Genomic DNA, 13,136 nt, shown 5'->3' on the forward strand with positions numbered 1-13,136 from the left:
AAAAGTGGAACCTCATTCTTCGTGTTGGTCCCAAAGGCCCCAACACCCGTGTTGACCTCGAAGATCCAACACACGATCCTATCAAGGATCTCATGGAACCACTTAATGTGGAACCATCGGTGCCACCAAAGGTGGATGCACCAGTCAACCCAAACGGGTTAGTAATTGCTCATGGCGTTATGGGTAGTCATAGGTAATGATGTGGACTCGACGGGAGTCGTGGTCATGGCGGGGATCCGACGGGGACCCAGCGGGGAATAGTGGGCACGTCGGTGTTGGAGTCGGGAAAGCGACGATGGGGAACACAGCTGCGGGATCCATCTCCACGCTAAGGTATTAGTTTCGAAAGTTTTAGATTCAATTTAAAGTCAAAACTCCTTCTTCAACAGTAAGTATATCTCGTCTTGCGATTGTTGGTTGAAAAATTGACTAACTGTGATACAAAGATACACTAACCGGGCATAATACAACCCAATGAAGAACGGAGAAATTAAACAGAAATAAATTGAATTGAAATAACAAATTAGAAACTGTAAACCGTAGATGTATTTGTAAGCCGAGTCGAGTAGTCCTCTTTCCGCAAGACGAGATACGCCCCGGTAGTGCACTCGGATTGGCGTGTCGTCCCCAAAGATGAAACGACTTCGTCTTGTTCGTTGCAGCACCGCAGACGAAACAAGCTCCGGCGAACTAGATGATGGCGAGGGCAGAGCTTCGACAGAAGACAATGCAGAGAGAGGGAGATAGCTATGCAAATGACATACTTGGTTTGCAATGTGTTGTGTGTTCAAAAACATTGTTTGCAATGCATGGAGTGACCGCCTATTTATAGGCCAAGTCCACCAGCATGGGGGTTGCTGGAGTCAACAGACATGATTTCTGTCATCAAGGCCATTGACCGTAACTGCCGGGGGTTACTGAGTGGTGCACTAGCCGTCGGGAGCTGAAGAGACACGATGCACCTGGACACACTACAAGCCGGGATACACCATGGACCGTCGGGGACCTTTTGTCTCCCGTTGTGCGTCGGGGTCCAGCGGGGACCTTTTGTCTCCCGTTGTGCGTCGGGGTCCAGCAGGGCCTTTTGTCTCCCGTTATGAGTCGGGGACGTGGACCAGGACCACCGTGAGTCGGGGTCCGTCGGGGATAGCGTGGAGTTTGAGGTGGTCTAAAAGGAACAAGCGGGGCGTGAACCACGCTCAACGACCAGCTCCAAAGAACAGCCCAAAGACCACCCAAAGACCAATTGCAAAGATCCAAGGCACAAGGCACACGGCACCCGGTGCTCGGTACACAGGCACGGGACACGGGTCACGGGACACAGGTCACGGTGAGCGGTGCGCGGCTCGCGGCTAGCGGGCGGGCGACGGCGGCACGCGCGTGTGGGCTCTGTCACCCATCTTATTCCCCGATAATTATTACACATAATAATTCATCTTATTAAATACTTCATCAAAGAAGTTTATCATCCCCGATGTGGGATAATTAACACTTAGTTAATTAATCCCTTAGTTTTTCTCATAGCTCATTTTTAGCTTTATTGTGACCAACTTTAATATATTATTTCTCACTCACCGGGAATTGGATTTGAGAAAATGAATATACTACGGTCATCTACTCGAAACGTAGATCGACGCTATTGCATTTAATTTCACAACATTAAATGTCTTATAACATTTATTATTAGTCAAAGTCATTTGACCAAACACGATTCCAACAAAAGGCTTGACACCCATCGGTGCTTGCGTGACCGACTGTGGAAACGACAAACACATAGGCTCCGTGACTGGCTGCTGGTCTAGTGGCCGAACTGGTGAGTTGCTGCTCCCGAAGAGAAGTGCTCGAAGCCGACGGCACACATCGGGTGGTATAGTATGCCACGTTGAAAGCTGAGGACAGTGCACGCTGAGGCTGTCCGGAGGCTCCTCTGTCAATGAAAGTTGCTCGAACCTTCCTAGCATGATAGCTTTGCTTTGAGCATCGATTAGTTGGTGTAATTCCAAGAGCAACGCACTGATATCGTGGAGAGTGTGTTGTTGTGGTTCCCCGAGAAAAAAAGGTATGAAACTCGTATGGATTTGTAAGGAATCAATTTGGGATTGGGTGGGAGTGAGTTTTCGAGAAAATTTGCAGAAAAGTTGCATGATTTTTTTAGTTAAGTACTATTTTGGTCCTAAATATATGACCGACTTACGATTTTGGTCCCAAACATTCATTTTTTTAAAACCGAATCCAAAATATACGAAATTTCTGTCGAATAGGTCCTTTTTTTACAGTTCCATCATTTCTGATGGTCAATTAGTCCAAATTTGACCCGATTAGACTTAATCTGAGATTATTAATAGGTTAATATTAAGCTAATTATTTTGCTAAATAACTCAATTTTTTATATTGAATTTGAATAACAAATCTTCTAAATTCACTTAAAATATCTCTTAACATTTCATTTGGGAAAAAACGAAACATCAAACTCTATCTTCTCTCTCGTCACTCTCCTAAGAAACCCTAGTTCCGATTCCGACCAAGAACAAACTCGATTCCGACCAATTATTGTGTTGGTTGCCATAAGTTGGAAGTCGCCGTACCCAAACTTCTGTTCCAGCGACAGTCTCGTGACGTGAAAGCCGCATATGCGAGGAAGGGGAAGTCCACACATCCTCCTGAAAATGAAGTCGAAGAAGGTCTGTTGGCTACTGGCAGTTCTGAAAAGAACGATTCTTTAAATGTTCAGGACCAATTCGAAGTAGAAAATGAATATGAAGGACTACTTTATCTTGTAATTTATTGTCCAGTATTGCCTCAATTTGATTTATTGACAAAGATTATTACCCCATTGCCGACGAGAAGCAATCACCTAATTGTTAACTTGTCAAAACTACGCATAATGTATCAAACCAACAACCAATAGAAAATTTTTTGGCTATAAGTTTGCACTGGGTGTGGTTAAATGTTCAGGACCAATTAGAAGTAATAATGAATATGAAGGACTACATTGTCTTGTAATTTGTTGTTCATTTTTTTTATTTAATATTTACATGTAATTCTAAAAATATAAAAAAAAAAATTAGAATTAGCTACAGCAATGAAAATCCTAATGGGGTCAAATTTTCGCTAATTGGCAGTGACCGTCAGGAATTAACGAAACTGTCAAAAAATTACCTAAACGATATCAGTTTCGTATGTTTTGGATTCGATTTTCAAAAAGTGAATATTCTTGACTAGAATCGTAAATCGGTCATATGTTTAGGACCAAAATAGTACTTTACTCTTTTTTTTCTTTTTTTCTTTTTAGATTAGCCAGAAGAGTGGCGTGAGTTTTTGTGAGAGATCGATTATGATGGGGAAGAGTAAGTTCTAGGCGCAATTTCCGCAAGAACCAAAAATGAAAATAAGTTTTGTAATTTATTTCTTAATGGTTTGATGCTATATATATGAGAAAATAATTTGAAATAAGATTACATGAACAATTGATGAAATAATAGAAGATACGGAATACTTTAGATTGATATGCTAATCAAATCTCTCTCTCTTCTTATGCGGCTGATTTGGCATCTAGCCATCTAGGCTTTGATGGGTGGGCTTGTGAAGATGTAAGGGGACCACAATGAGCTGTGGATGGTTGCACGTTGATGGACTTGGCAACGGGAGCCGAGTCCCTATCATAGCATTGCAATAAGATGTTAACAATATTTCAAATACGACGCTGAAATACAACTTATGCAACATTGTGAGCACACCAATACCACACGACAAAAGCTATCTACTTAATCCCTCATTAAAATTTGAAAGAATTACTCTCTGTCCCGGTCCAAGCGAAACGCTTCATTTTTGCACATAGTTTTGAAATAATGATAGTATTAAATATACTTAAAACGGAGAGAAAGTAAAACAAGAACTGGAATTCAATATAAAAGAACAATCCTCCAAAGAGGCCAAGATAATCCTCCGAAGAGGCCTACGGTTGATACCGTCCTAATACACTTTATTTTCCGAGATATCTAGCTCTTCTAAAGAGGAGCTATTTATAAGGATCAACCTATAGATAAGCAAAGAAACAAATCCTCAACATTTAAAGTAACCTTTCAACAATCTCCACAAAAATGAAAATAATCTCAAGAGATAATGGAGATCATTAGCTTGATCTCTATCAATTGTTATCTTCAACAATCTCCATAATAATGAAAATAATCTCAAGAGATAATGGAGATCCTTAGCTTGATCTCTATCAATCTCTTACTTTACTTTCTCTCTACTTTAACTATTTAACATCATTTTTTGAAAACACGTGTAAAAATGAAACATCTCGCTTAGACTGAGACAAAAGTAGTGCTAAATTTCAAGCTGGGACAGAGGTAGTACTAAATTTCAAGCAAATTAACGACTGCTGCAACAACAATTCTTCAGTATAACTACGAAATAAATCATACATGTCAATGATTCATTTGATGAGAACTCTGGCTGAGACAAAAATCACCAGAATCCCTATGACAACTCCTGCACTTCCAAATTTACGAACTCTTTTGGTCTCTCTGTAACTTTGGTACCTAACAGGGACATCAACATGTTTCTACAAAATAAAAAACAAAAAAAAGATAAGGCTACTTCATAAATAAATTAAACATTTGATATTTTCATCATCAATGTAGTTAATACATTCTGTATTAGTATATTAATATCAATTTATTGAATCGAAAGGGTCAAGATTCTTACCATTTCCAGTATGACGGATACGGACTTCTAGTTGTTCATTTCCTAGCTCCTCTTGTTCCACCTTTATGTCTCTTGCTGATTGAATGACAGACATGCTGCAATCATCCACCTCTATAAGTTGAAGTGATGGAATATCTCCAATACCGATGGGAATCTCATGCAGTTTGTAGCAACTCCTAATGATCAATCGTTGCAAAACTGGAAGGTGGTCAGAGTCTGCGATCAAATGTTCAATATCCAAGTCTTCCAACAGCAGTAATTTTAGATGCATAAACCCCCCCTCGCATAATTCCCACTTAGGGCCGCAAAAGGCACCACATCGCAATTTGAGCACTTGAAGAAACGGTAATTGAGAAATGGACATATGCTTCTCCCACATAAATTTACATCCACTCAAGGTTATCTTTCTAAGACTAAAAGGGAGTATGATATGGTAAGATGGAGCTCTAGATACAAGACCAGGATTGGTAATAACACATTTCAATGACTCAAGCTTATGGAGGTATGTAAAAACAGCATTGAAAAAGTTAATTTCAACAGCATGGTTGTGTGTTGGGTGAGACCATAACGCTAACTTTATCAGTCTGGGCATCCTTAAAAGGATTGTCTTCGTACAACTATGAGTACTCACACCTGAAAGTGTCAGAAGATTATACAGGAATCGAAAATTGCTATCATAACTCACAGAAGGATCTGGTAGGTCAAATCCCATACACTCAAGGTGCCTTAGTTTCTGTAGCTTCCAGATCTCTAAAGGCAGAAACATAAACAGAGAGGGCTTGGTGGTCTTAGTCTGATTAATAATCAAAACTTCAAGGTTCAAGAGTGTGGATATGGACGATGGGAGCCGCCCATCACATGTGATGGCAAGGTACCTCAACCGAACTAGTTTTGTAACTTTGTGTGGGAACCTGTGGAATATGAGCGGAAGTGCATCTAGTACCCTCAGCCATGGAAACCCCAGATACACCTTTACTGGATGTTTGTGCTGAGGGCCTACAAAAAGAAGAGAACGTGCAACTGAAGCCAATTCCATCGATTTATACACTTTTCTGAAGTCGCCAAGTACATCGTTGCTGTGGACACCCAGCCGCCGCAGGCTTTCTGTGCCTTGTGGAAAACCCTTGTTTACAATATGGAACAATTTCTCCTGTCGAGCTTCATTTACACAAAAATTCTGAACGAGCTCATGGCATCTGCATGTTTTAATTTTGCCAGTGGAGCTCAGCTCATGGACCACAACAAGATTTCTTGAAACAAGGTTGTGCAGATACTCCTCGGCTGTTAGTTCTAACCCTTTACCTGCTATAGGCCTGATAAGTCCCTCCGCCACCCATAATCTAAGAAGCTGAGAAGTGGGGATATTATAGTTGGGTTGGAATAGCCCCAAGTAAAGAAAGCATGCCTTCAATTGCTGAGGCAATTGAGCATAAGATGGACTCATAAGCTTTGAAATCATTGGTGCCAGGATCATTGACATATTTCGAGTTATTTCCGTCCAACTTTTCAGCGTTGGTGGTGAATTAGATAGGACTTTACCAATCTCAACTATTGCAGCGGGAAGTCCATCCGAGTAAGTGGTGATTGACCTCCCAATTTCCTCAAGTTCTAAAGGGCACATCTGCATGTCAGGAAACGCAATCATACAAAGTAAATGCCAACTTTCTTCCCCATCCAGGAAACGCTTTTGAAGCTTTCTATCGTAGAAAGCATCACAAACGCCATTCAGCCTACTTGTGCAAATGATTCGACTGCCATTTTCATTATTTGGAAAGAAACGTCGAATTTCGTCCCAAGCCTCGAGATTCCACATGTCATCTAATACAATCAGATACCTCCTACCAAATAAGTATTGGTACAGATGCAAACCTAATTCATCAACCGTCAGTTCTTTCATTTCCGTGGAATCTAGTTGACCAAGAAGACCCGACAGTAATTCTTCCAACGGATATCTCGCACCTATGTTTATGAATCTCCTCATATGGAAATGTTGTTCCACAAATGGATGGAGATATACCTCTGTGGCAAGAGTAGTCTTACCAATGCCAGCCATCCCACCAATAGAGATTAGTGTACGCCTTCTATTGTCACTCAAAAGCAAATCCAACAGCCTACTTACTTCACCTTGCAATCCCACTGTCTTTTTATTCTTCTCAAAACCAATTTTTGATGAAATACCAAAATGATGGGGCGATTGCTGGTCCTCTTCCTCCTGAGACTTCAACAGTTCTTCCTTGGCCTTCAAAATTTCATCTTTCTTAGCCTTCAACACTGCAACTTCATATTTCTTGGCCTTCAACTTATCTTTGACTTCTATCAATTTTTTGGAAAACCTTGAAATCGAAATCTCATCTCCAGGGATCTGAGATTCAGACTGAGCTAGATTTGATAGATGAGCTTCAATCAGATCTTGAGTATACTCCAGGATACGCCTGATATCTTTTTCCAGATCCTCAGCGCTGTTTCTATCTCGCAGAGAATTCATTCCATCGAAAAAGGATTTTATATAGCATAGATCGTCGTAAATCAATTTAAGCTCTGGTTTATGAATATGAACCATGGATTGAGCGGAATCTAGAAGGGGATCTAAAGTCAGCTTTAGAGAAACGATGAGTGCATAAGCCATTTTTGCACTCTCTCTCTCTATCGCTGTTCAGAAAGTTTCCTTTATTACTGTCAGCGTCTCTTTTACCACTGGCGGTTTAGTGGACAACTTTTGGGCCGTGTGAAATATATCTAAATGGATAATTTGTTATCGAGCTATCAAAATGATATCAGCCGCACCACAAGAGTCGTATTCAAACTAATTTCACTTTTGTAAATGGATTTCACGCTCCACTTACTTATTTCACTCATATTTTATTATAATATAAAATTAATATATATAAGTGGGACTCATATTCCAATAACTTATTCAATTTATTTTTCTTTACATTTCTTAAAACTCGTGCTACAACTAAATAGGACTCCTATTGCGAGCCAGATAGAGTATAAAATAAAAACAAAAAAATTTATTGGAATATGCTAATCTAAAAAGGGAAAAGATTACCAAATATGGAAATAAACTATTTCTAATAGGACGGATCCAAATAAAAATAATCTCTATTTTTATGAGATGTGGGGATATTTAATGCTCCATCATCCCATACAAAAGGATATGAGCATACAATATGACACATGAATTAAAAGAAAATTGGTAAAGTAAAAAAGAGGAAGAGAATAGTATTTAAAGTAAAGTTAGTGGATAGTAGAAATGTAGTAGTATAAGTTGTAAATAACTTGATGTATAAGAGTAATAATTTGGGATAACTTTTTTTTAAAATAAAAACGCATATATTTTTGTGGGACGGGTGAAAATAGAGAGTGCACATATTTTTTATAAGACGGATTGAGTATTTAAAATACTACTTAAAGCAAAAATTAAAATAATAATGCATACATACAATTGAATATCTATAACCCCAAAAATACATTGAATTAAAACCCACAAAATTTGACTTAACTTATCGGACGAAAGAACCACGCATATTTTTCCTCTCTCTTCTCCGGCTTCGTAACAATTTTGCTCCAAAATAGATGACGAGAAAATCAGTAATTCCAGGTACTTAGATTAATTTATGTAATGGCTCCTTAATTGTAATTACAACCGTAACTAGAGGTGACAATTGAAGATTCGACCAATATCTATATTCGACCATTATCTTCACGTTGTAACTGTTGGAAATACGAAACATAAAGAGCCGTTCACCTTATTGGAGTCGAGTTCCTAAGCGGTGTAGAGTTCCCAAGTGTATATAGTTTCAATCTCATTTATTGATGTATTTGAAGGGTCTCATTTATTCCTATAAATAGTAGGGTAATGAGCCAATGTAATAGTATACGACAAAAATACACACAAATAATTAGGGGTGAGAAAAAAACCGGAAGCCGAATATTCGAATCGAACCAAATCGAAATTTTGAAATTCGGTTCGGTTCGGGCGAAAAAAAACAAAAAACCGAAAAACCGAATTAGTATATTTTAAAAAGAACAAAGAACAAAAGATACAAAAAGGAAATGAATACATCCCTATATATATATATATATATATTCTTTTAATATTATATATATATATATATATATATTCTTTTAATATTATATATATATATATATATATTCTTTTAATATTATATATATATATATAGGGGAGCGTTATTCTCCTATTCATCCCTTAGATCCTTTATTCTTCTTAATATGAGCCGTTAGATCTCATTCATCAACGGTCCAGATGATCTGCATTATTATACTATAATGGTGCATTATTAGTCGGTGTGCATTATTCAACTGAAAATCTGCATTATTACACTATAATGGTGCATTATTAGTCGGTGTGCATTATTCAACGGAAAATCTGCATTATTAAATGACACGTGGCACTAATCTAATCGTCGGATGACAAAATCGTGGGGCTGAGATCAAGAAGGAAAAAGGAGAAAATATGCAAAAATGAAATGAATACATCCCTATATATATATATATATATATAATTATATATTTTATATATAGGGTCATGTTAAAATGTATATACTATCTAATCCACGACTAAGACTAATCTTATACCATTAGATCTTAAAATGAATGGATGAAACAAGAGAATGAAGAAGAGGATTTGAAGGCCAAGGAGCTTCTCCTCTCAAGAGATTGAAGTAGAAGACTCCCCACCATCAATCCCACCTATAGGAAGTTCTAGTTTATCTTTCTATTATGTTATTTTTCCATTTCCTTTGTATTTCCTTTTGTTTTGACTGTGATCATGAGTAGCTAGATTTCTTTGAGGATTTGGTGACGTTTGTATGGAATCCATGGGTTGAACCTAGATTTATGCTTATCTATCTCATTGTGTTGGTTTTGTTGGTTATTGGGCTTTTATCATCCAATTGATTAGCTACCAATTTGATATATCTTGTTCTAATTGTTGACATTGAAAAATGCATGATTAGAATGGTTAGGCAATCAACAACTTCGTGCCTTACATGTGATTGAGAGATGCATGAGCTAGAAAGAGGGCTTGGGTCCGTTGTTTTAGGGAGTCAATCTCGAATTGTATGGAGTAGACTCCTACACTAGAGATTGATCCACGTGTTAGATGCACCCCGAGAGGGGTTCTAACCAATCATCCCGACTTTCCTAGCCACACATGAGACCCAATAGATGAGCATGATTCCTAGGTGATACCCGTGATCCATACCGACGGATCCATATCCCTACCTTTCTCAATTTGTGTAAAAATCATCTTTTATTTGTTTTACTTAGTTAATTTGCCTTTATTGCTTATTTGTTCTTTGATCTTAGTTAAGAAAACCAAAAACCCCTTTTAGTAGTCTAAATAATGTTCAAAGTTGCATCGTAATACTCAAACCGGCTTTTAGTCTTCGAGGATTGATAATTTTAGCTTGCCATATGCTACTTAGCCCGTACACTTGTGGGTGACGCTTTTTAATGCAAAATCAGCATGAGTCACTCGTCCTCCTCCGCCTCCTCCTCTTCTAGCTCCGGTCGAAAGGTTTTTCGGAGTGTGTTCTTCCGGAATATTCTCCCTAATTTGAGATAATCCATGCGTTTGCCCATACCTCGGGGCGGAGGGATGATAGTATGCTTCAATTGGAAAAGATGGTGTTTGGTACGCCGACGTCGACGAGCCTTGGGTGCTCGGCGACGAACCGGAACCGGAAACACCCAAAACATTGTACAAGCCCCCCAGTCGACAAACGCGTTCAAGTCGTTGCCGCCCTCGCCGCCGGAGTTTCCGTCACCGGACATTTTTGCAGAAATTGGAGAGGAAAGAAAAATGATATAATAGTGATGAGAAGAAAAAAAGATGAATGATAGTGTGTTTGTGTGTAAAATAAAAGAGGTAAAAGAGGTAATGAGATTATTTATAGAATAAAAAAAGAAAAAAAATAATAAAAAAAATTAAATTCAAACAGTAATATTACCGTTTTAAAATTTTAATTTTTTTTCGTAAAATCGATTTTTTTAAAAAAAATTTTTTGTTACGTCATGCGCCCCCACTCGCGGGCCGGCGAGTGGGCGTCACGCCTCGCGCCAGAGCTCGCCAGCTTCATCAAGGCGGAGGGCCACGGGACGCGACGGGAGGGCCGCATCGCCTTCTCGATACTGGCTCGTCTCGCCGAGACGAGTCCGATCCCGCATCGAGACGGTGATGCGGATGCTCGTAGGACAATTAATTTTGTTCACGTGATTCAATAAAATAAAGCTCTAGATGGCCGTTCAAATAGTTTATATTGAGTTTTCTTGAATTTTCTTTGCATTATTTTATATATTCATGAAATGAAGATTAATAACAAAAAAATGTACTCCTCCATATTATATTTCAATTTCAAGTAATAACTAGATAACTATGTATTGAGTTATATATTTACATGTGATAATAATCTTTCATGTTTAAACTTTATATTTTTTATTAAGTTTATTTATTTTGACAAGTGCTCAATGTGCAAAAGCCAAAAGGGTCCAGTGAGCTTGACTAAGCTTTTTCTTATCAACAGCCAAAACCCAAGCTACCAATAAAATGTTATTTGTATATATAGTTAGATATATTTATATACTACTCCACATAAAAAGGTTATATTCAAATGAGAACACTTCTTATAGTGTGCATTGACGTGAGAATCATTTTTAACATTTGAGCATAGATTTACACGTACACATCTAATATCTAAGATGATTGGAATCCTCGTTACAAATAGTTGTAAAATAGTTGTTAGATACTCACATGATTAAAAATCACCCACAACCGTGCTCGTTGGCTTTTTAGAGCACCCACAACCGTGCTCTTGCCAACGAGCACGGTTGTGGGCTCGACCCCACTTTTTCTGTCTGCTCTTCGGCAAGAGCACAACACTCACAGCTGTGTTCTTCCGCAAGGACGAGCACAATTCAATTTAAAATTCAATTAAATAAAAATATTTCCATAATATTAAAATTCATTAAAAAACCGAAATAATATTACAAATTACAAATAAAATACAAAAGACATAATTAAAATCCTAAAAATTAAAAATTACATAATTAAAATCCTAAAAATTAAAAATTACATAATTAAATTCATAAAATTAAAAAAAAAACACTACTCGTTGCCGAATTTCGCCCACATGTGTTTGATTAAGTCTTCTTGTAGCTCAATGTGGGTTCGGGTATCGCGCATTATGTGCCTTGTTTCGAGCCTCTCCCCCACCGTCGTATGCACACCTCGGTGTGGGGGAGACCTCGCGGTTGAGCTTACGGCTTCATCCTCGTCGTAGAAGCTAGCCGTCATCGGTCCTTTGTCGGCTATAATCATGTTGTGTAAGATAATACACGTGTACATGATGTCGGCGATATTATTCACGTACCAGAGCCGAGCCGGGGCCTTCACAATGTTGAATCGGGCTTGAAGGACCCCAAAGGCTCTTTCGATGTCTTTCCGCGTGGACTCTTGACGCTGCGCAAAAAGAATCGGGTCTTGCGGGTTGCTGAGCGTCTTCACGAAAGTTAACCACCTTGGATAGATACCATCGGCGAGATAGTAACCCATGTGTTTTGTATTTCCGTTGATGGTGAAGTCGATCACCGGTGCTACACCATTCATCACATCATTGAAGAGTGGTGAAGAATAGAGCACATTCAAGTCGTTGTTGGATCCGGCAACGCCGAAATATGCATGTCAAATTCATAGGCGGTAGTCGGCGACCGCCTCAAGGATAAGTGTTGGGCCGACGCCTTTGTGACCCTTAAGTGTTGCCCCCTCCAAGCAGTCGGGCAATTCTTCCACCTCCAATGCATGCAGTCAATGCTGCCAAGCATTCCCGGAAAGCCATGGACTGATTCGTGAAGACGAAGCAACCGTTGGCAATCATCGGTGGTGGGTACCCGAAGGAATTCATCACCGAAAGCTGTACGAATGCCCTCGCAAAAATTTTTTAGACAAAGGATTCCAGTGAACTCACCGACATGCAAATACTCGTCGAAGAGGTCGGCTGTTTGCCCAGTAGCGAGTTGTCGGATGGCACACGTACACTTCTGCAACGGCGTGATACTTTGCCGGCCGGCTGCATCTGGACCTGTTTGGAAGAATTCAACACGTGCGGACAATGTTGACAATTCGCATAAACAAGCGCTTTGACATGCGAAAACGGCGCCTGAAGTAATTTGCCGGAAACCGCGGCTGGTCGGCAAAATAGTCGGCAACGAGCCTTTCGTGGGCTCCCTCCTGGTCACGATGGATGTAGCGGCGAGTTGATCTAGTTGGTTGAGGAGGAGGAGCGGGGGTATTCGCCGCGACATGTGCTTCATAAGCGGCACGATGTTGTTCGTAGTATTCTTGTTCTTCGTGCTCCACTTCCGCCATAAGATGGGTGAAATCCATTTGAGGTTTTGAGTGAGAG

General features: G+C 39.3%; 1 protein-coding gene across 2 annotated transcripts; it reads right to left on the reverse strand.

The window, feature by feature from the left end:
- Positions 1-3,429: 3,429 nt before the first annotated feature.
- Positions 3,430-7,396, reverse strand: LOC121785455 (putative late blight resistance protein homolog R1A-3). 2 transcript variants are annotated; one of them, XR_006046961.1, is made up of 3 exons: positions 4,711-7,396; positions 4,428-4,567; positions 3,430-3,656 (listed from the first exon to the last, which is right to left on the reverse strand). XR_006046961.1 is itself a non-coding variant. In XM_042183892.1 (2 exons), exons 1-2 carry the CDS (start codon positions 7,334-7,336, stop codon positions 4,557-4,559), a joined length of 2,637 nt encoding a protein of 878 aa, XP_042039826.1. In that variant the 5' UTR covers positions 7,337-7,396; the 3' UTR covers positions 4,224-4,556. The 2 variants fall into 2 exon arrangements, 1 of the variants encoding a protein (XP_042039826.1); XM_042183892.1 differs by lacking the exon at positions 3,430-3,656 and having other exon boundaries at positions 4,224-4,567.
- Between the last annotated feature and the right edge of the window lie 5,740 nt (positions 7,397-13,136).

This window comes from Salvia splendens, chromosome 21 (assembly GCF_004379255.2).
Source record: "Salvia splendens isolate huo1 chromosome 21, SspV2, whole genome shotgun sequence".
Taxonomy (NCBI): Eukaryota; Viridiplantae; Streptophyta; class Magnoliopsida; order Lamiales; family Lamiaceae; genus Salvia; species Salvia splendens.

Excerpts from the sequence above, each read along its gene's own strand:
- LOC121785455 (XM_042183892.1), bottom strand. The coding sequence starts at position 7,336 with ATGGCTTATGCACTCATCGTTTCTCTAAAGCTGACTTTAGATCCCCTT.